This window comes from Callospermophilus lateralis, chromosome 14, assembly GCF_048772815.1.
Source record: "Callospermophilus lateralis isolate mCalLat2 chromosome 14, mCalLat2.hap1, whole genome shotgun sequence".
NCBI classification, from domain to species: Eukaryota; Metazoa; Chordata; class Mammalia; order Rodentia; family Sciuridae; genus Callospermophilus; species Callospermophilus lateralis.
Genome location: NC_135318.1, coordinates 62239409 through 62263554, shown reverse-complemented (window position 1 = coordinate 62263554; position 24146 = coordinate 62239409). Strand labels below are relative to the sequence as shown.

The following is a 24146-nucleotide window of genomic DNA, read 5'->3' as shown; positions in this document are numbered from 1 at the left end:
GGCAGTGGCCAGCTCCACCAGGGAGGGGAGGACGTAGAGGAGGGAACTGGCTTGAGAGGAATGGAGGGAGAAAGAGGAATGTGGGAGGGCTCAAGGGGACGTGGGAGGGACTAGCAGCGAGGGGGGAGAGAGGGGGGGTCCAGTCTCCCCTGGCCGAGCACTTTTTTTTTTTTTTTTGGAAGTCCTAGCACTAATCTCCAGGACCAGGACTCTTCTCCCAGTCCCTAGGGCCCTGTCCAGCCAAAGGTAGGAGAGGCAAGCTGCCTGAGAAAGGGGAATTTGGGATGTAGAGGATGTGGAGGGACCAAGGAAAAAGGGTGGTGTGGGATGGAGTCGGGGAAACCAACCAACTGAGAGTTTTATTATTGTCAAAGGGGAATGAGACACAAGAAGAGTGGGGAAAAGAACAAATATCGAGGGTGGGGGCTGCAGGGTGTTTCATGAAGGGCAGCTGGGAGGCAGGGGGCTCCTCTGTGAGGCCCTACCCCTGAGCCCCAAAGCCAAAAGTTCCCAAAACAAAGCTGTCTTGTTGAGCTGTTTGTCTGGTTTGGGGAAAGCATGTTCAGGGAGCCCCCTCTCTGTGGAGAGGTTGTTCTCAGCCCGGGACAGAGAAGGCCTTGGGCAAAGAGCGGAGAGCGCACCCTGGCCTCCCGGTTGCCCGGTTGCCCGGTGACAGCCACACTGGTGTGAGCAGAAGGCTTGGACTACCCCACCCCATCCCCTGCCCAGCATGAGGCCTAGCGTTACTGGGCTCCTTGACCCTGCAGGGCATCTGAAAGTCTGTGTGCTGAGAAGGGAATGCAGCGGTTTCTCCACAAGCCCTTTGCGCCCTTTGAGCCTGCCCTCCCTGCCTGGGAAAGAGACAAAAATTTGCAGATAGGAATCTGCCCAGATAGGACTCCCACTCAAGGGTTCTGAGGGTCTCCCAGTCTCCCTTTGCCTGTCTCTCTCCACAACCTGTATAGCTGTCTGTCATTTGTTTGGCTAATCGGGGTCATCCCTACTCTGCCTGCTCCTTGGATCTTGTCAATTCCTCTCCTCACATGTCTTCTGTCTCTCTCCCTCACTCCTCATTACTGTGTGCATGATTCTTTTCCCTGTCACTTTCCATCTATCTTCAGCATGTCTCTCTCCACTGTCTCTTTCTGTGTTGCCCCCTTCATTCCCACAGTCTCCCTTCCTCTCACATCCTGTCCTGGTCTTCCTCTCTGTGTCTTTTCTCAGTCTCTCTTTATCTTGACCATTCTCTGACTCTTGGTTTCAAACCTCTGTCTTCTGATCCTTGGTCTCTAAGACTGGTGAATGGGGATAAATGAAGATGATGGCAAACTAGGGAAGGACATGTAGGTTGTAACTACTTATTATGAGTTTTATTATTTCCAAAAGGGAAAGAGAACACCTTCCCACACCCCAGTCTGTGTCCCTCTTTGACTTTGTGTCTCTGCCTTCATTTAGAGTGTGTTTCTATCTCTCAGTCATTAAGGGAATCTCCTTCCCCACAACTCCTCCCTCCTTTCTCTGACTCTGGGCTTTACACACTCTCTCTGGGGTGTCCAGGCGTTTCCTGCCATGCGACCTGTCAGCATCTGGCTGTGGAGCCCATGGGGCCTGCTGCTGTACTTCATGTGCAGCTTGTGCTTGGGGTCTCCGTCCCCTTCCACGGGCCCTGAGAAGAAGGCGGGAAGCCAGGGACTGCGGTTCCGGCTGGCTGGCTTCCCCAGGAAACCCTATGAGGGCCGAGTGGAGATACAGCGAGCTGGTGAATGGGGCACCATCTGTGATGATGACTTCACACTGCAGGCTGCCCATGTCCTCTGCCGTGAGTTGGGCTTCACAGAGGCCACAGGCTGGACCCACAGTGCCAAATATGGCCCTGGAACAGGTAGGTCAGTAATACTCCGGACATAGTCTAGGTAATACCTGAGTGTGGACTAAGTGCAGGGAGAGAGAATGCCAGAATAGCACAGCCACTAGGGCATACAGCATCAAGAACAGCCAGCTTCAAGTAAACCCACAGGGGACAAACTAGCCAACATAGTTACTTCCAGAACTGTGACCTCAGGCTAGTCGCTGCTTTCTATGAGCCTCACGTGCACCATGTGCACAATGACTAGATGATTTCTAAGTTTCTTTCTGCTGCAAAAAGATAATTGTTAAAAAAAAAAAAAAAAAAACATGCACAAGGACAGCCCAGATACAGGTGAGTCTTGTAATGATTAAAGTAAAGTTGGTTTCAAGGGAAGATGAGAGCTAGTAAATGATGTATAGATGTTCCAATGTCAGAAAGAAACACAGATACTGCAGCTAACAGAATCAAACTAGAACTGGCATATAGAGGTTGAGGGGGTAGGCTTAAGAGAAATTCTCATTGAGGTCCAGAGGTGCTTCACATATGAACCCATAGTGGAAATGATGGACAGAAGCGAGTGTAGCCTGCAACTGATCCACCAGTTCCCACTAGCTAGACCAGCTTTGGAATAAGGTGTCCCATGCAGACGTCACATTTTAAGAGGAACAGTAGAAAATGGAAATATTTTCAGGGAAGAGCTGCCTAGATGTGAAAGATTCAGAAGTCTAGTTTCAGGGGGAGTAGCTTAAGAAACCAGAGGTGGTTTGGTATAAAAAGAAAAGGTCTTGAATAGCAATTACATGATAGTTGTCTACAAATATGGAAAGGACAGTCATGTGGCTGAGGGACTGAAAAGACTGAATCAGACATGGTTCAGGAAAGTTATAAAGAGTCACAAGGAAAAAAAAAGAAAAAGAACGAAAAAGAATCACAAGAACTTTTTTGATGGTTACACACACAGTCTGTTGGGAAGGAGAAAGGTATCCCAGCAGAAACTGAGTAAGTTCTATCAGGGTGTAAATGAGGGGGGGTCCCTGCATCTTGGCAGGAACAGACAACCTTTAGGTTCTGCCCAATTCTGAGAGGACATCTATAAGAATTCAATATGGTCCAGACAGAGAAAAGAACAAGAGACTATGTGGCAAAATAGACAGGACAAGCACATAGGAGAATACGAGGATGAGGAGAAAGGATCTTAGATTTCCAGATGTCATGGACAGGCCAAACTCCTAAGCCCCATTCATTGGCAATGTGGTTTAAGCAAGTCACTTAATTTCTCTGAACCCAGTCTATTCATATAAAATGGTCTTCTGGCAGCTCTGTTCCTAAGAATGGTTAATTATATATACACACATGGTAGAGCACCTGGCACACAGTATGTACTTGATTAATTATAACTATCATTGAATGGGTAAGAACTGATCAGAACTTCAGTGTTGGTTCTTAGTTTTTTATTCACCTTGTTAAATTATTGAGTATTCTCAGATCACTACCAATCTTCCATCAATCTTATGTCCTTTACTTTTCCCCACCATGGTCCCTTGTTCCTTCTCATGGCCAGATGGCCAGGTGTAAGGCCCTGATGTTCACTCTTCCCAGTATCCCCCTTACTCCATCCTTCTTTCCCAAACTTCTCTCTACCCTCATCCCCCACCCCTTCCATAGGCCGCATCTGGCTGGACAACCTGAGCTGCAGTGGAACTGAGCAGAGTGTGACTGAATGTGCCTCCCGGGGTTGGGGAAACAGTGATTGTACCCATGATGAGGATGCCGGAGTCATCTGCAAGGACCAGCGCCTACCTGGATTCTCAGATTCCAATGTCATTGAGGTCTGCAGTACACACCACACACACACATATATGCACCTATCAGGATGGCCAGACAGCAGGGACTGTAGGATGGTCTTACGTAGTTAGAGAAGGTATTAAAGATTAAAGGTAGAGGGTCCCATAGGCCACCCCCATGAGGTGATTTGAATTGGTGGGAGGCTTGGAGGTAGTGAACAAATGATAGAGCTTCTAGGAGCTGTATAATCCACTGTTTTTTATTAGCATTAGCATTCAAGGTACTAAACTGGCATGAGCTTCTCCAACTCATCCCAGGACACCCCAAAGAGGCATCCTGTGCTCTCCCTCTCATTAGATGTTTCTGCTCTCCTGGAACATCTCCCTTCTTATTTTCTACTCCTTCAAAGCCATTTCCTTTATGGAGTGCCCACTCCTGCTCCATGAAGGCAGACCTAAGTCTTCCTTCCTCAGTGTTTCCTGGCAGCTTTGGCCATTTCTCAGTGCACAGCATGTCCCTGCACTCTTGTGGTTGCAGAAGAGTCCATAAACCTCAGACTGACAGCAGGCATGACATACTTCTTAACCTGCTGCAGTCCCATCCCACCCCTGAGTTTACAGCAAGCACACTGAATTGGGGTTCCTTAAAGTTGGCAGGATATATGAGAGATGATACTGGGATTCCCTCCCCTTTTTGTGGTTCCATTGCCAGGTAGAACATCACCTACAAGTAGAGGAAGTGCGACTTCGACCAGCTGTTGGGTGGGGCAGACGACCCCTGCCTGTGACTGAAGGCCTGGTTGAAGTCAGGCTTCCAGATGGCTGGTCTCAAGTGTGTGACAAAGGATGGAGCGCCCACAACAGCCACGTGGTCTGCGGGATGTTGGGCTTCCCTGGAGAAAAACGGGTCAACACAGCGTTCTACAGGTGAGGGGCGCGGGAGATGGGTGGAGCGAACCGAGGCTGGGTCATGTTCCTTGAGGAATGGTGTTCAGCGACCTCTGAAAGGGTCTGAAGCTTTGGGGGGACACGGGGGTCTGGAATAATGAAGAAACTAGGAAACTGTTGCTAAGAGACCGTGTGGGACCATGAAGGGGTCCCCAAGGGAGATCTGAAATGGGGACTGTGAAGTTCCCGCTTGCGCGCGTCGGAGCCAGGGGACTGCTGAGTGGCTGCTGGGGTGACGTCAGCGGTCGACGGGCAGATTCTCTGGGCCTCGGAGCGCGCGGAGCCTCGCGATTTCCGAGTTCAGTGAGGGCGCGGCCCGCCACTCCGGGCTGCGCCTCGGTGTGTCCGGCGCGGACTGGACGCCCAGGCGCCCGACCCTCTCCACCTAGTTTCCAGGGTACCGAGTCACCCTGGTAGCGGTTCTGTGCTTACAAGGTCTCCCTTCCTTGGAGCATCTAAAGTGGTCATTTTGAGAAACGGATTTTGGGAGTCATACATGTATTTGGAAATCTTTCCACTGTCTGTCTATAATCTATTTCGCAGGCTCAAAATGCTTATTTTCTTCAGCTCTTGGTCAGTTTTGCTAAAAGGTCTCTTGACATTTAGATGATTTTCCACTGAGTACACTACTTCAGATGTGGTCTGATAGGGCAAGGCACAATAGAAATGTTCATCTATTCATCTTTGATTAAAGCATACCTCAAATTTGTATTGCTTTTCTGTTGAGATAGCATCCTACTGCTTACATGAAACTTGTAATCACCTAAAACCGATTCAGATCTTTGCTTATCTTTAATACTGATAGAGAGGCCTTTTTGAACCTGAATATATGTTGAGTTTACCCTATTGAGGTTTTTTAAAATATTTTTTAATTGTAGGTGGTACAATATCTTTATTTATTTTTATGTGGTGCTGAGGATGGAACCCAGTACCTCACATGTGCAAGTCAAGTGCTCTACCACTGAGCTAAAGCCCCAGCCCCTGAGTTGCTTTTTTTGGTGGGGTGAAGGGGTTGATATGTCATTTAAAAGCCATCTCATGCTGCTCCTGTGATATAATCTAGAGTTTTGACATGATTTCCCCTCTGTCACCCCTGCCAGCCTTCTCTGGTGGACAGACATGATAGCTATGCCTTCTGGCTTCCTCAAGATGACCATAAAAACCATTTCTGAAATGTTTAAAACTAAAGTTTAATTCTTGCTGAATGTGGTGGCACATGCCTGTAATCCCAGCTACTCAGGAGGCTAAGACAGGAAGATCACAAGTTGAAGGCCAGCCTCAGCAATTTAGCCAAGCCCTAAGCAACTTAGCAAGACCCTGTATCAAAATAAAATATAAAAAGGGTTGGGTATGTAATTGGCTCAGTGGTAAAGTACCTCTGGGTTCAATCCCCAATACCAAATAAATAAAGCCTAATTCTTGCAAAAATTTCCTCTAGATTTATACCAAGTCTCTAACAATTAGTTGTGAAGATTTGTGAAGAAACACAGAACATTACAATGATGTAACCTACATTTTGCCATCCTATCTAAAATGAAATAATGGAAGGTTTTGTTGGTCTTTGCTAAAATCCAGATACACCATGTTCACAGCCAACTCCAGCCTTCAAATTTACTAATTCTGTCACTGAAGGAAATAATAATAGTTTGAATATATTTTTATTAAAATCCTTTTAGATCTATAAGGATCTTTTTTCCTAAATGCTCACAAACTTTCTATTTACTAAGTTATTCTTGAGTGTTATGTATCTGTAGATTTTTCCTTTTGTTTATTTTTAACAATATATTATCTAATCTCAATATATTATCTAATTTCCCATCTTTTCCATATTCCTTAAATTTTCCTTGACTTGGCAGTGAGACACATCTGCAAGTTCCATCAGCTCTGGGAAATATGCTTTATCTGGTCTGGAGAATGAAACCATTTTAAAACAGCTATGTGCTGTATTTCTTTACTATCATCCATTTGAGGCTATATTTCATTCTCTGTGCTTGTTCTTTACCTTTCCTAATTCAAACATCAGGTTCTGAAAGAACAGTAGGACTTAAATAGCAGTCATTCCAAGTGAAGTGAATAGCATGAACAAAGTCTTAAAGATTCATTCATTCAACGTTTATTTATTGAGACCCTACATGTGCCAAGTGTTGTTGTAGACATTAGGGATTCAACAGTGAACAAAACACAAAAATCTCTGATTTCATGGACTAAGGGAGAATCAGAAAACAAGTAAAATCATAAAGTGTAAGGATGGTAATGAGTACAATAAATAAATAAAAATAAAGCAGGAAAGGGAATGAAGAAGTAGAATTGGGACTGCAGTTTTAATAGAGAGGTCAGAGCTAGGCATGGCTGCACATGCTTGCAATCCCAGCAACTGGGGAGGCTGGAGCAGAAAGATTGCAAGTTCAAGGTCAGCCTTAGCAATTTGGCCAGAAACCCTCAGCAATTTAGTGAGACCCTGTCTCAAAATAAAAAGTAAAATCATTTAAAGGAGTTAAGGACATAAGTTAGGCAGATATATATATATAAGCATTTACAGAAAAAGAGATCATAAATAAAAAGATTCTGAGGACTGTGTTAGTGTAGTGGGCAGGAGAAAAGGCATTATTATTCTCCAGGGTGCCATTGTGGCTGGAGCTGTGAACAAAGGTGATAAGTGGGGCTATTTGGGACATTGGCTTTTACTCTGTAAGATAAGGAACAAAGTAAAAGTAGGGTTTGAACAGAGGTGTGATATCTGAACTCTGTTTTTAACCTCTTCCATTGACTGCTTTATTAGTAGATGCTAGGGAGGCATTAGGCACAAAAAGACAGGGTAACTAGTAGAGGTTATTAGACAAAGTAAAAGGTGATGGTGACCAATGGACATCGTGGAAAATGATCCAATTTGTGTGTAGTTGCAGGGTTGGCAGGACTTGCTGATGAAATCAGCATCCTGTGAGAGTAAGAGAAGTTAAGTATCATTCCATAGGTTTTGGCCTCAGCTAAGTATAGTATTAGCCTTCTCTGTTAAGGAAAACAGTGGGTGAGACATGTTTTCTTGGAGATAGAGAGAGGCATGGAAATTAGAAACTTGGTTTTGGACCTTTTAAATGTGAGGTTCTTTAAGATGTTAAGATAGTAATGTTGAAGAAGGCAACTGGATATGTGACTCCAGAGTTCAGTTAAATAAAGGTAAAGGCCTGGGATGAGGGTGTAGCTCAGTTGTAGAGCATTTCCCTAGTATATATGAAACCCTGGGTTCAATACTCAGTACTGGGAGAAATAATAGGAATACAAAGTCTAAAAACTGGGCAACATCACCAAGAGAGTGAGTATAAATTAAAAGGGTGGGGAAAAAAATCCAAGGACTAATTAAGAGGGTGGGGAAAAAAATCCAAGGACTGAACCTCAGGAAGCTTCAGTATTAAGAGGCCAGGAAGATAAGATGAAATGGAAATAATGACATAAGGTAGGTAGAAACACTACCAGAAGAGCATGGTAACCTGGAAGCCAGAAAAGAAGCTTCAAGGAGAGAGTGACTGTATCAGTGCCACTGAGAGATCTAAAAACATGAGGACTAAGAAATGAACATTTGAGGGCTGGGGATGTGGCTCAAGTGGTAGCGTGCTCACCTGGCATGTGTGCGGCCCGGGTTCAATCCTCAGCACCACATACAAACAAAGATGTTGTGTCTGCCAAATACTAAAAAATAAATATTAAAAAATCTCTCTCTCTCTCCCTCTCTCTCACTCTCTCTTTAAAAAAAAAAAAGAAATGAACATTTGATTTTGAAACATGAAAGTCATTGTTGACTGGGTCAGAGATGATAATGAAAAAGATATACTTAGAAGATAGGAAATGAGAATAGGGTTTTGCTGAGAAATAATGAAAGAGAGACAGAATGAATAGAATGAGACCATAAAATGGAATTTTTAGTGCCAGATTTGAAGGTTTGACCATTGCCTTGTAGAAAAAAAGGTTAACAAGGTATTTGGGATAGGAAGTGATAAAAAAAAAAGTCAATGCTTTTGAAGGTTTGCATGATAGTAATGAGTGGAGAGAGGAAGGTCTAGATGCAGCAAACTAGTTAGAAGTTTGTTGTAAAAAAAATGAAACTTATTAGGAGAACGACAGCTAAGTTAGAGGGAAATGAATAGATGTAAGAAGATTAATAGGATATAGAAAATTAGAGAAGAGACACCTAAGATGATTCTGAAACTGCCTGAGAGAATCAGATGTCTCCTGGCTTCAGGTTAATAGAAATAGCTTTAGAGATGGACCATGCCTGGGAAGCCCTAGAGAACCTGTAATTGCCCCAGATATGTATAGCCTGAAGTGGTTTTCACAGAGCAGGAATATTTGCTATACATTTGGAATCTCATAATGAATCTGGGATCCGAAGGCTGGGGAAGGAGATATGCTAAAGCACAGAGTCATTGTTAGTGGGGAAAGAGATTACAAAAGTTCTGGGAGACTCTGTGATGATGATGGGTCATAGATCTTCTTTCACAGGTCTTATCAGGCAGAGGGAGCATCCTTAGAGGTAATACAATAATGAAAGATAGCCAAGACAGTGTGGACAAACTTGCCCTCCTTCAAGGGAAAAAAATTGATTTGCTGGCTTTTAGTGGAAGTCAAAGAGATCATAACCTAATATATGTATCATTTTCAAACTTGCTGGAGTAGTTCTACCCTACAGCATGTGCAAGTTTTAGAATTTTAGAAGAGAAGAATGTTCAGATAATTGAACTATTTACTGCTTTTGTACATGTAATGAAATTGAGGCTCTAAGAGCTTCAGTGCTGTTTAAGAAGTCATTCTTTAGCTCATTTCAGTTTGATAGATATTTATTGAACTGCTACTCTTTGCCAAGCACTGCCCAAGGTGCTGAGAATATAAAGGTGAATGAATGATGAGAGAGGTAATACACACCAGCTCACAGAAGACGTTATAGGCCATGTAAAGTATTCAGGACTTTATAATAACAGTAATGGGAAGCCATTAAAATGTGTTCTAATGAAGAGGGCTGTGAGATGACATGATCAGGTTTGTGACTCCAGACCATCATTTTGATTGCATTTCTGAAAGTAGTTTGGAGAAAAGTAAGAGTTAATGGATTGGAAGTAAAATTGACAAGACTGAGTTATTGATTGACTTAGGAGCCAAGGAAAGAAGTCAAGGTTGACTCCTAGGTTTCTGGAGTGACTTTTGCTAAGAGGGTTTTTTGGTTTGCTTGTTTGTTTTTGGATCTACATTATATTTTTCAATGACTTCAATATATCTAATCAGAGCTGGGCACAGTGGTACAAGCCTGTAATTCCAGTGGTTTAGGAGGCTGAAGCAAGAGAATCACAGAGTCCAAAGCCAGCTCAGCAAAAGTGAGGCACTAAGCAACTCAGTGAGATCCTGTCTCTAAATAGTATACAAAATAGTGCTGGGGTTGTGGCTCAGTGGTCGAGTGTCCCTGAGTTCAATCCCCAGTACAAAAAAAAAAAAAAAGGCTATCTAAGCAGAAACAAGAAGAAGGCAGTGGAATATATAAGGTATGATATGAATGAGACCATATAGGTATGGAGTGAGAAATATGTCATCTAAATTTAACAATGTAAAATTGAGAAACAAGTATGGAGTGAGAAGAATACCTACCAAAGGGTTTTTTGTTTTGTTTTGCTTTTGTTTTTGTTATTGTTTTTTTTTAATTTTGTGTGTGTGTATGTGTGTGTGTGTTATTTTGTTTGCAATACTAGGATTGAACCTGGGAGTTTTACCACTGAGCTACATCCCCTTTTTCTTTTTTGTATCTTCTTTTTTTTTTTTTTTTTTTTTTTTTTTTTTTTTTTTGAGGTAGAGTCTTGCTCAGTTGCTTAGGGCCTTACTAAGTTGCTGAGGCTAGCCTCAAACTTGTGATCCTCCTGCCTCAGCCTCCCAAGTCACTGGGATCACAGATGTGTGTCATCATACCCAGCTCCCCACCCCTTTTTTATTTTTCATTTTGAGACAGGGTCTCCCTAAGTTGCCCAGATTGGCCTCAAATTTACAACCTCCTGCCTCAGATTCTGGAGTGGCTGGAATTACAGATGTACACCATCACATCTGGCAAGAGCTCTGAAAATTTAAATGACAAGATAAACTAGAATCCTGCAAAGACCAAGAAAGAGCAAGTAGAATTAGGAATAAAACCAGGTTATTGTAGTTTTATGGTATCCAAAGAAAGAGAAAAGACAGGAGAATCAGATGGATGGCGAAGTCTGTAAAATGAAGGCTGAAAGATGTCATCTGAATTTAACAATGTAAAAGTGATTGCAGAATGGTGGGTAGGGAAAATAAGAGAGAGTGGGTTAAGGAACGAGTAGAGAAAGAGCACATAGAAATGGTGAGGACTGAAATTTCCTCTGATCTTCTGGAGTCACAAACCTGGAATTTTTTGCTGTGGAGAGGTATTGGATGAAGGGTGTATTTGTGTGCATGTGTGGTGTCTATGTATGTGTGTGGTAGAGATTTGCCCATGTAAAAGGATTTAGTTGAGAAGAAGTTGTGTGTGAGAAGAAAATAATTGTAAGAGATGGAATTCAGAAACATCTGTGGGGAATGGCCTTAGAAAAGAAACAATTTGATGGAATAAGAAGTTGTAAAGATGGAGGCAGGTTTTTGTTTGATGGTTGAAGAAAGAAACCAATAATAGTGAGAAACAAGCACATATATAAATGAAGACATGTATATCAAGACAAATATGAACAAAGATCCTAAAGAATCACCAAATCATTTATAAAACATTTAATAGATAGAAATTTAATATGGATAAGATGAAATATTTTGAACTACTCACACACACACACACAGAACTACCTTACAAGATTCTTAACTTAGAAAAGATGGTTTTGGTTTTGGTTTGTTTTGTTTCAGTTCTGGGAATCAAACCCAGGACCTCAAATGCTAGGCAGATGCTCTACCACTGAATTACATCCTTAGCCCATGAGGTATGTCTAAATTTTCAGATAATATTAAATTCTCAGTACTACACTGGAGCTCATGATGTTCTCTTTGGGTTCATTGGTCAAAGAAAATGCCAAAAGCATCCCATAGTAGACATATTGAGAAAAAGACATTAAGAGAAAAAGTTTCACACCATATATATTTATAAGATGAAAGGTTCTAAACTCTCAGTAATGTCTCAAGAAAGGAAACTGAGACTTGTATACTCCTTGGTAGGAATAGTAGACATTTTGGATGTTTTGACAAAGAGACCAACTAAGTAGATACTCAGAAAGAAGCTGGGGGAGGAAATGCCAAACACCTTCTAACCTGTTTAAAATGCATATATTAAAATCCTAGCGCACCTTCAGCAGTACACTATGACAAAATATGACTTCTCAAAAGAAATAGCAAAGCAGGAATAAATTCAAAGAAAGGACAACTAAGATGATGACAGGGAATTACATAAACTTAAAAGAGCAGACAGACAAGATCTGCATTCATCTATATATAGTTAGACCAGACAAAGAGAGACCATAATTAAAGTCTTCAAATTTAAAGGGAGAAGAGGGATAGAAACAAACCTGGGCTCTGTCTGTTATGACATTAGACCTAATGAAACCCCTCAAAGCAGGATGTAGTGGCACACGCCTGCAATCTCAGGAGGCTGAGGCAGGAGGGTGGCAAGTTTGAGGCCAGCCTCAGCAACTTAACAAGATTCTATGTCAAAACACAAAATGAGGGCTGGGGATGTGGCTCAAGCAGTAGCGCACTCGCCTGGCATGCGCGGGGCGCTGGGTTCAATCCTCAGCACCACATAAAAATAAAATAAAGATGTTATGTCCACCAAAAACTAAAAAATAAATATTAAAAAATTCTCTCTCTCTCTCTCTCTCTCTCTCTCTCTCTCTCTCTCTCTCTCTCTCTCTCAAAAAAAAAAGGCATTGTGTTGTGTCCATCTACACCTAATAAAAAAAAACACAAAATGAAAAAAGGCTGGAGATGTAGCTCTGTGCTCAAGTGCCTCTAGATTCAATCCCCAGTCAAAAACAAACAAAAAACTGAGAATAAAATAAGTCAATTAATATCACTCTGAAATATTTATTTCCCTGGAAGTAAGTTTGGAAAATGAACTCAATTTGTGAATGACCAAAGCCTATGGGATTGGAACTTGAAGAGGAAGGGTACACTTCCCAATAAAGCCAATTTAATGTTCTCAGATATCCAGCCTTGGTCCTTGATCATGATCTTGCAGCTGGGACCCAGACAATGCCAGAGTCTTTCTTGGAGAGAGTACTCAAGGGAAAAAATGATGCAGTCAGCTTCCCCAGGCCTTCCCCAGGCTAGTTCTATCCTAGCCTGGTCAGTGTGGCAACCCTAATACCTTCCCAAGGTTTGCCATCAACATCTGGACCCAGGAGTCCACCTTTCCCATCTGTCTTATATAAGTTGGGATGCTGTTCTGGTGTTGGGACACTGTTCATCCTGAGCTCACAGTCTGTTACTTCCTCCCTACCTGGTCATGAGCTTGAGGCCAAATAGCTATGAAGAGTAGAGCCTTGGGAGTATCTGATGATAGAATATCCTGCCATTAGGAACCCATCTGACTGCTGGGAAAGAAATCTTGTCCCTCGTTCTGATGGCACTGACCTTTTCTATTTTTCTCTACACTGATCCTGACTACTATTGTCTCATCCTCACAGAAAGTTGAGGAAGCGAGCGGCCAAAGCCTCGGCCCGACGCTCCAAGTCCCTTGGAAGGTAATGGGGCAAAAGCCCCGGGACCTCCTGCACTCCCCTGAGGAGCCAGGAGGTGGATGGATGGATGACAGACCATCCACGTCCATCCTAGAACCCAAGCTGATGGATTAGGAATGTGACTAGAGAATGGCCATTCCTGGGGGAAGGTGGGGAGGCAAGCATGTGGATGGGCAAAATTTGATTTTAGGAAACAAAAGGAGGAAATAATGTAGAAATAACTAAGAAGTCCCTTATCTTTATATTTCCTCCAAATAGCTTGGATTGCAGCCTCAGCCATCTGGATTCCTGCTTCTTCTCCCCAACTCTTCACCTCCCTTAGTTCTCCTGCAATCTCATTCTCTTTCCTCCCTCAACCTTCCCTCAAACCTCCTCTTCTCTGCATGAGTTTTAAAACTGGATTTCCCATCACTATCACTAAGTCCAGAGAATGACATGAGTTCCCGAAGTGCACACATTGATTGTCATATGTTTGGTGGTGTATGGGGAAGTCTAGCCACGCTTTACTTTGTCCCTTCCCACACTCTGCATGAAAGGTCCTTTCCAGAAATAGAAAATAACCTTCTACATCTCCTGGGTCACATATCTAACCACTACTCCCACCAACATCTTTCTCCTTTTTGCAGACCAATCATCAAGCCTAAAGTCAAACACAAATCCCGAGTGGGCAGGGGGCCAATCAAGAGGTAAATAACTTTGGGGATGGATGGAGAGGAGCAGGAGCATAGAATCATGAAGTTGGAGGAATCAGGCTGTGGTCAGGGATGAATGCAAGAGAGGCCTCTTTAGCTGAAAGAGCTGACCAAGAGGTGGAGGAACAGGAGCTATGACAAAGCTCTTTCCAGATTCTTTATGGAAATGTTAAGTAAGACTGGTCCCACATCAGTCTCTGGGGAATTTAGCTTGCGTAAGATTTTTGCACTTTGTTCCACATGTTTGTCCCCTTCAGTGAGTTTTAGTAGATACACTGGCACTTTTCTCCTTCAGACACTGTACTTACCTCTCTCCCAAGAAGTTAAGTTTGCCTAAGGGATCAGTGTTCCCATCCTACCTTTATGTAATTAGGTTTCTAAAATACCACCCGTTTACCTGAAGTGGAGTGAGAAACTTTTCAGGAATGGAGTGAGATTCACAGTCCCTGCCTCTCTGGCCCTGCTCACACTATTAGACTCCCAGTTCCATGACTCTCTCCTGTGCCCCTTAAGAAGTTAAGGAAATGGGAAACTTCCAATCCTTCCTCCTGACTGATTTCTAAAAGGCAGTTTGAATGTTAAAATTAAGTCCTGCCTGCTGACAACTTCTTTACCAGTGATCGAGGTACACAGAATTCAGCTCTTTCACTGTCCCCCTCCTTTCCTCAGCAAGTTCCAAGGTCACTCCTGGTATCCCTTATTCCCCAGTTTCTCCCTCTAGTGGTTGCAAAGTAGCTCAAAACTTGAGGGTGTTCTTTCAGTACCTGTCTTAGCTTAGGGTCATCTTTGCCTCACATGGCCATAGTCTGCACTTCCCTGACCCCAACATTAAAGCACACACTGCTGCATTGATTTTGTTCATTGTAGAGAACAGAAAAGAGAGAGTTTAGAAAATAGAAACTTTTTCCTTTGATGGCCTCTCTGACTTTTATTTGCAGCAGAACAGAACTTTGGGGTGGTACCTTATCTCTTTGATCTTCAGGATCCATTTCCCCTGAATTTCCAAAGATATTCTGTAGAATTTCCAAAGATATTCTGTAAAATTTCCAGGCTTCCTTTGTCCATTTTTTTTTAGAAATGTTTCCTTCTTCCTTTGTCTTCCTAGCAAATGGCTTCAAGTCATTATATTCCTTCCTTCCACGTACATTGATAGGGCAGATTACCGAAATAATTCATCACCAGATCAGCCTCACAGGTCCATTCCACCTATCTTCTTCCCTTTATCTCTGGGCTCTACCCAGGTGTTCTGCAAAGAGGGTACTTCTCTCTCTCTCTCTTTTTTTAATTGGCAGTATTGGGGATTGAACCCATGTTTGTTCTACCACTGAGCTGTATCCACACATCCCCAGCCCTTTTAATTTGTTTTATTTTGAGGTAGGGTCTTACTACATTGCTAAGGCTGGCCTTGAGCTCTTGATCCTTCTACCTTAACCTCCAGAGTCTCTGGCATTACAGGTGTGTGGCTTTTAAGGGTACTTCTATTCTCCCCACACCTCACTGCAATCTCTCATTGCACAAAGCCTCCCTTTCTTCCCCTCCTCAAGCATCTCTCTTCAGTATTATTTCCAAGCTTTACCATCTCTAATTTAGTCCTACTTTCCTGCTCAGATGTCTAAGGGACACCATTGGGTTGAAATTGTAGAAGCATGGACATCTCATTAAAGACTTCTACAGCTCAGCTCAGATCCTAGGCTACCTTTGTCACTGTTATTCCCATCTACATTCCTTCTCTGACCATGCAATCCCTCCAGCTTTGTCTGTCCTGCATTCATATGTCTTCATTCCTGCTTAGGCCATCATCAGTCCTTCCTTTTTGTATTTGTTGTTTTCAGTTATACATGTCAGTAGAATGTATTTTGACATATCATACATCCATGGATTATTACTTTCCATTCTTGTGGTTATACATGATATGGAGTTACACTGGTCATGTATTCATATATGAATATAGAAAAGTTATATCTGATTAATCCTATTGTCTTTCCCATTCCCATCCTCCCTCCCATCCCCCCATTCTCCTGTCCAATCCGGTGAACCTCCACTCCTCCCTCCACCCACCACCCCCATTTGTGAGTAAGCATCCACATATCAGAGAGAACATTTGGCCTTTGGTTTTGGGGGCATTAGCTTATTTCACTTAGCATGGTAGTCTCCATTCTATCCATTTACTGGAAGATGTCATAATTTCATTCTTTATAGCTGAGTAATACTCCTTTGTGTATATATACCACATTTTCTTTATCCATTTACCGATTGAAGGGCACCTAGGTTGGTTCTATAGCTTAGCTATTGTGAATTGAGCTTCTATGAATGTAGATATGGCCAGGTCACTATAGTATGCCACCAGTTCTTCCTATGGCCACCATCTGGTCTGTTCTTCCTGTAACTGCTCACCATATTTTACCTTACAGAGTTTCTGACCTGGAAGCCCCTCTGGAAAGCCATTTAGATCCAAGATATCCTCACCCTTTGTATCCTGACTTGCTCAGTTACTTCAGTCTCAGCATGATAAGCAGTTCTACTCATTCTGGATATTCAGGATCTAGTTGGTGTTGGCCACTACCCACTGACTATTGCTTCTGACTGTATAGTTCTGGCTTCCCACTTGATTTGTACAGCAGCCTAAGCTCCTGGCTCCTTCATGAAACCACAAGGTTTCTGTCAAGCAAGTCAAGACTGGTTATCCTTTCCCTAGGGTTCTTTTGCTGCAGAAGTTCCCCAAGGACCCTCCTGTCTGGGTGGTCAAGGCACTTTCAGCTACACTCTTGGCAATTCCTGTGTCTCTCTCAAGAGAAACACAAAAGGGGAAAAAGAGGGACTATGTGTTCATGAGAGGTTGGGGGGATGGGAGAGCAATGGAGTGGGCAGAGGTTTGTGGGGCACAGAGGCAGGAGCATTGTTTTACCCTACTGCACCTCACTCCTGTCCCCCCAGGCTGCTGGCCCAGAGGCAGCAACACTCCTTTGGTCTGCATGGGGTGGCGTGCGTGGGCACGGAAGCCCACCTCTCCCTCTGTCCTCTGGAGTTCTATCGTGCCAATGAAACCACCAGGTGCCCTGGGGGGGGCCCTGCGGTGGTGAGCTGTGTGCCAGGCCCTCTCTACACGGCGTCCAGTGGCCAGAAGAAGCAACAACAGTCGAAGCCTCAGGGGGAGGTGTGTGAGACAGTGACTGACCTTTCCCAGCCCAGGTGGAAAACCCCCTCCCATTAAGCACAGCCCTGACCTTTGAGAACAGAGAGGAACCTTCCAGGGGGTGGGCCACAGACCTGACAACACCCATCCCTCCCACCAAACATTCTACTTAGTCATGTCCAGGCTGTTTCCATTCACCTCTGTTGGGCACATCTCTCCCCTCTACAGGCACGTGTGCGTCTAAAAGGTGGAGCCCACCCTGGAGAGGGCCGGGTGGAAGTCCTGAAGGCTGGCACATGGGGCACAGTGTGTGACCGCAAGTGGGATCTGCAGGCAGCCAGCGTGGTGTGTCGGGAGCTAGGCTTTGGCAGTGCACGAGAGGCTCTGAGTGGTGCCCGCATGGGGCAGGGTGAGGGGGCAGGGAGATGGGAGGGAGAAGGAAGGAGGAGGTTTACATTCCCAGGGGGCATATTCCTTGGGAAGGTAAAGTTCCCTGGGCAATGAAGGTCTAATTACAAACTCCTGAGCTTTTATTTCTCACCCTAGGCATGGGTGCCATCCACTTGAGTGAAGTTCGATGTTCTGGCCAGGAGTCGTCTCTCTGGAAGTGTCCCTTTAAGAATATCACAGCTGAGGACTGTTCCCATAGCCAGGATGCTGGGGTGCGATGCAATCTGCCCTACACTGGGGTGGAGACCAAGGTCAGTCATACTTTCCACCTTTGTTCAGGTCTCCCATCTCTCATTTTATCCAGTCCTGACCTCTGTTCTACAGCCTTATAGCCCCTAGTCCATTGTTCCATTGCCCTACCACCCTGCAGCTCCTTCCGCCCTCACCACCTGCTAGCTATGGCCATCGGCGTTTGCTCACTCTAGCCACAACCTTACTACAGACCCCACCACCCCACCCCCAAAGCTTCCCCTGGTGCTTCTGTCACTACAGATTCGACTCAGTGGGGGCCGCAGCCGACATGAGGGACGAGTTGAGGTGCAAGTAGGGGGACCTGGGCACCTTCGCTGGGGCCTCATCTGTGGGGATGACTGGGGGACACTGGAGGCCATGGTGGCCTGTAGGCAACTTGGTCTGGGCTACGCCAATCATGGCCTGCAGGTAAGTAGGAAGGAGAAGGGAAGTCAAAGCTATTGTCTCCAAAGCCTGTTTTGGGCAAAGGACTATGGAAATGAGTCCCTTGGCCAACAGGCTGGATCCTGAGGCCTCACAGAAATACCTACATATGTCCCCAGGAGACCTGGTACTGGGACTCGGGGAATATAACGGAGGTGGTGATGAGTGGAGTACGTTGCACAGGGTCTGAGCTGTCCCTGGACCAATGTGCCCGTCACAGCACCCACATCACCTGCAAGAGGACAGGGACCCGCTTCACTGCTGGAGTCATCTGTTCTGAGAGTGAGTGAAAGTTAGGGTGTCACAAGAAAAAGAAGGGAGACTCTGGGCCACCCTTTGTAAGGAGAGAGGGGACAATAATATAGAGGGGTTACTCCTTCCCCGTGGAAAATCAGTCTCACACTAAGGGGAATGGAAGCACCCCCATCTGTCCCTGCCCCTCAGCAGTGACTCCTATCCCTCTTCTTCCTTGCCCATGCAGCTGCCTCAGATTTGCTGCTGCATTCAGCTCTGGTGCAAGAGACAGCCTACATCGAGGACCGGCCCCTGCACATGTTGTACTGTGCTGCAGAAGAGAACTGCCTGGCCAGCTCTGCCCGTTTAGCCAATTGGCCTTATGGCCATCGGCGTTTGCTCAGATTCTCCTCCCAGATCCACAACCTGGGACGAGCTGACTTCAGGCCCAAGGCTGGGCGCCACTCCTGGGTGTGGCATGAATGCCATGGGTGAGAGGGCAGAGGGTAACAAGTAGAAGGGCAAGGTCACAGGGAGGAGGCAAGCCTGATGGAGTCAGGGAAAGAAACAGGAGTTCCCTTGTCCCCACAGGCATTACCACAGTATGGACATCTTCACTCATTATGATATCCTGACCCCCAACGGCACCAAGGTGGCTGAGGGCCACAAAGCTAGTTTCTGTCTAGAAGACACTGAGTGTCAGGAGGGTGAGTTGGGGATCAGAATATGCTTCACCACCACCAAAGCACAGCATTTTTTTTTTTTTACTAACATATGCCAATCCCTTCAGATGTCTCCAAGAGGTATGAGTGTGCCAACTTTGGAGAGCAGGGCATCACTGTAGGTTGCTGGGATCTCTACAGGCATGACATCGACTGTCAGTGGATTGACATCACAGATGTAAAGCCAGGAAACTACATTCTCCAGGTACCTGGAGTCTGGGGCTTCCAGATGGCAGGTGGGATGGGTATTTCAAACACATTTGGACTTGAGAATAGCAGCTGGGTCAAGTGGCCTTTTTAACCCACAGGTGGTCATCAACCCAAATTTTGAAGTAGCAGAGAGTGACTTCACCAACAATGCAATGAAATGTAACTGCAAATATGATGGACATCGCATCTGGGTGCACAACTGCCACATTGGTATTTGATGGGAAGAGCAATCCCAGGAGGATTGGGAGAAGGGAGGAAAGGCTTTCATTTGCTTTTCCCTAAGTGGTTTCTGCATCTCCCCTGTGCATTTGTTTCATTTTGATTTTCATTTTTGCTTTTTTGGTAACAGAGATTGAACCCAGTGGCACTTAACCACTAAGCCAAAAAAAAAAAAAATATATATATATATATATATATATATATATATATATATATATATATATATATATATTTCTGAATTAGGGTCTCGCTAAGTTGCCGAGGCTGGCATTGAACTTGCAATTCTGCCTCAGCCTCCCAAGCCACTGGGATTATAGGCATTACACCACTGTGCCCAGCTCCCATACACTTCCAGACCTCAGTCTCTCCACTTCTTCCAACCTTTCCCCACAATGGATCTATCTTCCTGCCCCCATGCAGGATGATCCCCCACACTGCCTGTCTATTCTGCAGGTGATGCCTTCGGTGAAGAGGCCAACAGGAGGTTCGAGCGCTACCCTGGCCAGACTAGCAACCAGATCATCTAAAGGCTGGGCCACCACCCTCTTCTGCAAACCACCACTGGCCCCCAATGGCAGGGGTCTGAGGCTGCCATTACCTCAGGAGCTTACCACAGAAGGCCTGATGTCAACAGGCCTGCTGCACTCATCCACCTGTGCACTATGAATGTGGAACTGCCAAGTAGAAATTACTGCCCCCTTCTTAGGCCAGCTGTCAGTATTTGTGGCCAAGTATGGGGAATATCTGCTCCCAGGCCCAGCACCGAGCAGAATACACCACAAAGAGCAGCACCTGACTAACTGCCCAGAATAGATGTCAGCAGCTCATTTTCTTGAATAGGGAGGTCAGGATGGTCAGCTCCCATAGCTCCCCTAATTTTAGGGGGCCTACAGCTTTACCTCTAGCCTTTAGGTGGGCAGAAAGATCCAGCCCTCCCCCCACCATTTTTGACTATAACATGTGCTAGGTATAATTTTATTTTATATAAAAAGTGTTCTTGCGATTCTTCAGAGCCCAGGAATTGGTGCTGGTGATTGGAAGGACCTGCCCCCCACTGGTTCGTTAAATCCTCTGCCCAGGTGCCCTCAGAATACAGGCTAGGAAGTCCAAGAGGAAATCCGAGCAAGAGCCTCACACTCTTGCTAATCCAGTCATTCTGTGACCTCAGGAGTCACATATAACGTCAGTGTTTCTGGCCCCCGCCGGATCCTCACTGCCAGCTGGGATTGGGTTCGAACAGCTTCATAAACATCTTCAGCATTTTGTACCAGCTGCTCCCCAATGGCCAAGATCACATCACCGGGTCGTAGACCAGCCCTGTGAAGAAAGATAGAGAAAAATGGAGTAGATATCCCACTTCAAGGACACCTACACACCTCTCCCACCCCACCTCACAAAACAGTCTCTCCTTCACCTGTGTGCAGGGGAACCCAGGATGACTTTATGGATGAGCACACCATGTTGAACATCAGGAAAGCTTGGTTCTCGAAGCTGTAGTTCAGCAAGAATGCTGAAAGGACACAGATAACCCTATCAGTCACACCTAGCATTCTCCCCACTTCAAGATTCACTGACAAATACATGGCTAGGACACACACTAGGTACTACAGATACAAAGGCAGTTCCCTTTTTGCCTTCTAGCAGTTAGGAAGTACAATATGTACATAAAAGAGAACTGATTCCAAATGACACACAGAATTAAATCAATAGGACTAATGTCATTCTAGAATCCTAAGAAAAGCTTTAAGGGGGCAATAGAACTCAGGCTGAGCCTAAGGATGGGTCTGATATTTATATAAAACAAGAACAACATAAACATAAATAAAGACAAAGGAGTGGGAAATCAGGTTGGCTGGAACAAAGTATTCCTGTAGGAAGTAAAAGAAGTCAAATCTAGAAAGCTGTTAGAGACAGGTGGAAAATGGCCATTAAGTGCCAGATTAGTGGATTAAAAACTAAATCACAACAGTAACAGGATGGAATCTATCTAGTAACAGGGATACAGGTAGTAACAGGTAGTATCAAAAAGTCAAGTTGATAAGAGGGAATAACTCTTTTGACAGTGAGAGGCAGCTCATCTTAAATGAAGACAGAAGTGAGAACAAAGCTCAATACAGGATCATCACTGTAGTGAGGGGAGAAGTTTCAAAGGGAGAATGGGTAAAAGAGACCTGTCATCTGGAGATGGGAGTAAGCAAACAGCTTCAACCAAGTGGCCCTACATGTCACTATTCCTAATGCTCATACCTGGGAGTAAGAGTCAGCATCATCACTCCAATATAGCGGCGCTGGCACCCACTGATTCCAAACCAGGAGTCTATGAAAGGGAAACAAATAAGTCCCACTCAGCTACATCCTTCCTTCCCCTCCCTCTCCTTCCAATAGAATTCCCCTCCAGTGGGCTGGGGCTGTGGCTCAGAGGTAGAGCACTTGCCTGGCATGTGTGAGGCACTGAGTTTGATCCTCAGCACCACGTATAAATAAATAAAATAAAGGTCTATCAACAACTAAAAAAAGAATATTAAAAATAAAAAAAGAATTCCCCTTCAGTAAGTCTCAAGGAATGCCCCTGCCCTATATCCCATCCACCATTGTAAAGGTATCCCTTTCCCTCTAAGCCAAGCTCACTTTTCTTTTCCCCACGATGCAAAAACTCTCTAAGGCGATCAGAAGGGATAGCAAAGGAGATTCCAGCTGTGACCTTCATGGTATTCACTCCAATCACCTCCCCATCCTGCAGGGACACAACCCAAATAGATAGTAATGGTGGGAACACCTGAACAGGAGTAGCAGAGACTATTGAGGGGATATGATTGGACACTGGAAGAGAGGCAACAGCGATTGCACAGAAACTTGTATTTGTAAGTCAGAGAAAAAAACCACCATTTCTACGCTGTCCTGAGGCAGGAATTCTTAGAAGAAAGATCACACTCACCAGGTTAACCAGGGGACCTCCAGAGTTTCCAAACTGCAGGACAAGAAGAAAATATGGAAGAGGTATAGGGATTCTAAGCCTGGGGACATAACCAAGTTATAGGCATTTTCTCCAAATTGTCTTCTCTACCAGCCCACGAATGAGTAGCTGCCTTTTTGCAGCCCAACCTCTGAATATAGGCTCATAAGTTGGCCCCTGTACTACACATCCACCAATCCCATTTGTCATTTCTCACATATCAGGACGTACATCAATAGCTGCATCAGTTTGAATGTATTCCACATTGGTTTGGGGGAGTCCCAGGTCTCTGGCTGGACGTTGAGCAGAGCTGACAATGCCAGATGTGATCGTGTTCTGCAGTGCAAACGGACTTCCCATGGCAACAACAAACTCCCCTTGCCGGACATCAGCGGACCGTCCCAGGGGCAATGTGGGGAGAGGCTCCTAAGGAAGAATGAGGCAGGGGGACTGTCATCTAGAGATGAGAGTAAGCAAATAACTCCAACCAGACGTGACTTACTCCAACCCCACCTTGGTCTGAATCCTCAGCGTGGCAATGTCTGCCACAGGATCCACAGCTGTGACCATGGCCTCATATGTGTCACCACTAGGCAGCCTCACACGGACTCGGCGCCGATCGGCCACCACATGGGCATTGGTAACGATGAGCCCGTCAGCAGCTACCACAAATCCTGAGCCGTTCGAGATAGGGACTTCACGGCCAGAGAAAGGGTGCCTGAAATAGGAAAGGGAACCACGGAGATGAGGAAGCTCCCATTCCTCCCGTTCACCCGCCCTCGGGCCGCGACTAGGATGCCTCCAATTCTATCCCACCATTACCGGTCCAGGATCTCGATATAGACCACGGCAGGTGCCGTCTTCTCCACTACGTCCGCGATGAAATTGTACTGGCTCCGGGGTGAGGTGGGTGGCGGAGCAGGGACAGCAGCAAGGACCGATGGAGGACCCCGACCCCCGCCCCACAACAGCAGCAGCACAGCCCCCCCGGCGCCCAGCGCTACCGCCAGCCACACGCGCGAGCGGGTTCCAGGGGTCCCCGAGGACTCCTGGGTCCGGGGATCTGGAGTCTCAGCAGTCAGTCGTGCCCGGGGGTCCGGGGTCCCAGACGTCAGATATGCCCGCGACTCAGGGACCCCCACAGACAACCGGGCCCGGAGACTGGAGGTCCCATAAGTCACCCGGGCCTGGAGGTCAGGAGTGCCTGACGTCAGCAGGGCCCGGAGGTCAGGGGTCAACAAGGGTCCCTTACCCCAGAGAATACCCCCCAAAGCCCGCAATCCGCGGAGGCTCCAGCCGGCACCCCGCCCCGCCCTCAGTGCAGCCATCAGCTCCGCCTCGGTTGCCTCCTCGCCCGCCCTACTCAAAGGCGGTGCCCCGGACGCTAGCAGGCGGATAGCGGGAAGCGGGGCACGCTGGTACCTGAAGTCCTCCAGAAGTGCACGCCGGGACCCAGGATTCCCGGAGGCCGACTCCGCCCTGCTCCACGAATGCCGGGAATTGTGGTCCCGATGGGACGCTAGTTCTTAGGCTGCCCAAGAGGCCGCGGGGCATGCTGGGACCGCT

The 24146-nt window shown here is 45.6% G+C and overlaps 2 protein-coding genes across 4 annotated transcripts; one reads left to right on the top strand and one right to left on the bottom strand.

Annotated features, from left to right (window-relative positions):
* Window positions 1-171: 171 nt before the first annotated feature.
* Loxl3 (lysyl oxidase like 3) lies at window positions 172-20633 on the top strand. 3 transcript variants are annotated; one of them, XM_076832718.1, is made up of 14 exons: window positions 172-246; window positions 1558-1882; window positions 3515-3678; window positions 4346-4560; window positions 16919-17138; window positions 17346-17526; window positions 17664-17818; window positions 18060-18227; window positions 18362-18524; window positions 18724-18967; window positions 19068-19183; window positions 19267-19403; window positions 19507-19618; window positions 20081-20633. In XM_076832718.1, exons 2-14 carry the CDS (start codon window positions 1570-1572, stop codon window positions 20152-20154), a joined length of 2262 nt encoding a protein of 753 aa, XP_076688833.1. In that variant the 5' UTR covers window positions 172-246; window positions 1558-1569; the 3' UTR covers window positions 20155-20633. The 3 variants fall into 3 exon arrangements, with proteins under 3 accessions (XP_076688833.1, XP_076688834.1, XP_076688835.1); XM_076832719.1 differs by lacking the exons at window positions 172-246; window positions 1558-1882; window positions 3515-3678; window positions 16919-17138 and having other exon boundaries at window positions 4221-4560; XM_076832720.1 differs by lacking the exons at window positions 172-246; window positions 1558-1882; window positions 3515-3678; window positions 16919-17138; window positions 17346-17526 and having other exon boundaries at window positions 4221-4560.
* Htra2 (HtrA serine peptidase 2) lies at window positions 20589-24009 on the bottom strand. The gene is made up of 8 exons (XM_076832721.1): window positions 23403-24009; window positions 23094-23298; window positions 22812-23006; window positions 22563-22595; window positions 22256-22361; window positions 21875-21944; window positions 21042-21137; window positions 20589-20944 (listed from the first exon to the last, which is right to left on the bottom strand). Exons 1-8 carry the CDS (start codon window positions 23906-23908, stop codon window positions 20779-20781), a joined length of 1377 nt encoding a protein of 458 aa, XP_076688836.1. The 5' UTR covers window positions 23909-24009; the 3' UTR covers window positions 20589-20778.
* Between the last annotated feature and the right edge of the window lie 137 nt (window positions 24010-24146).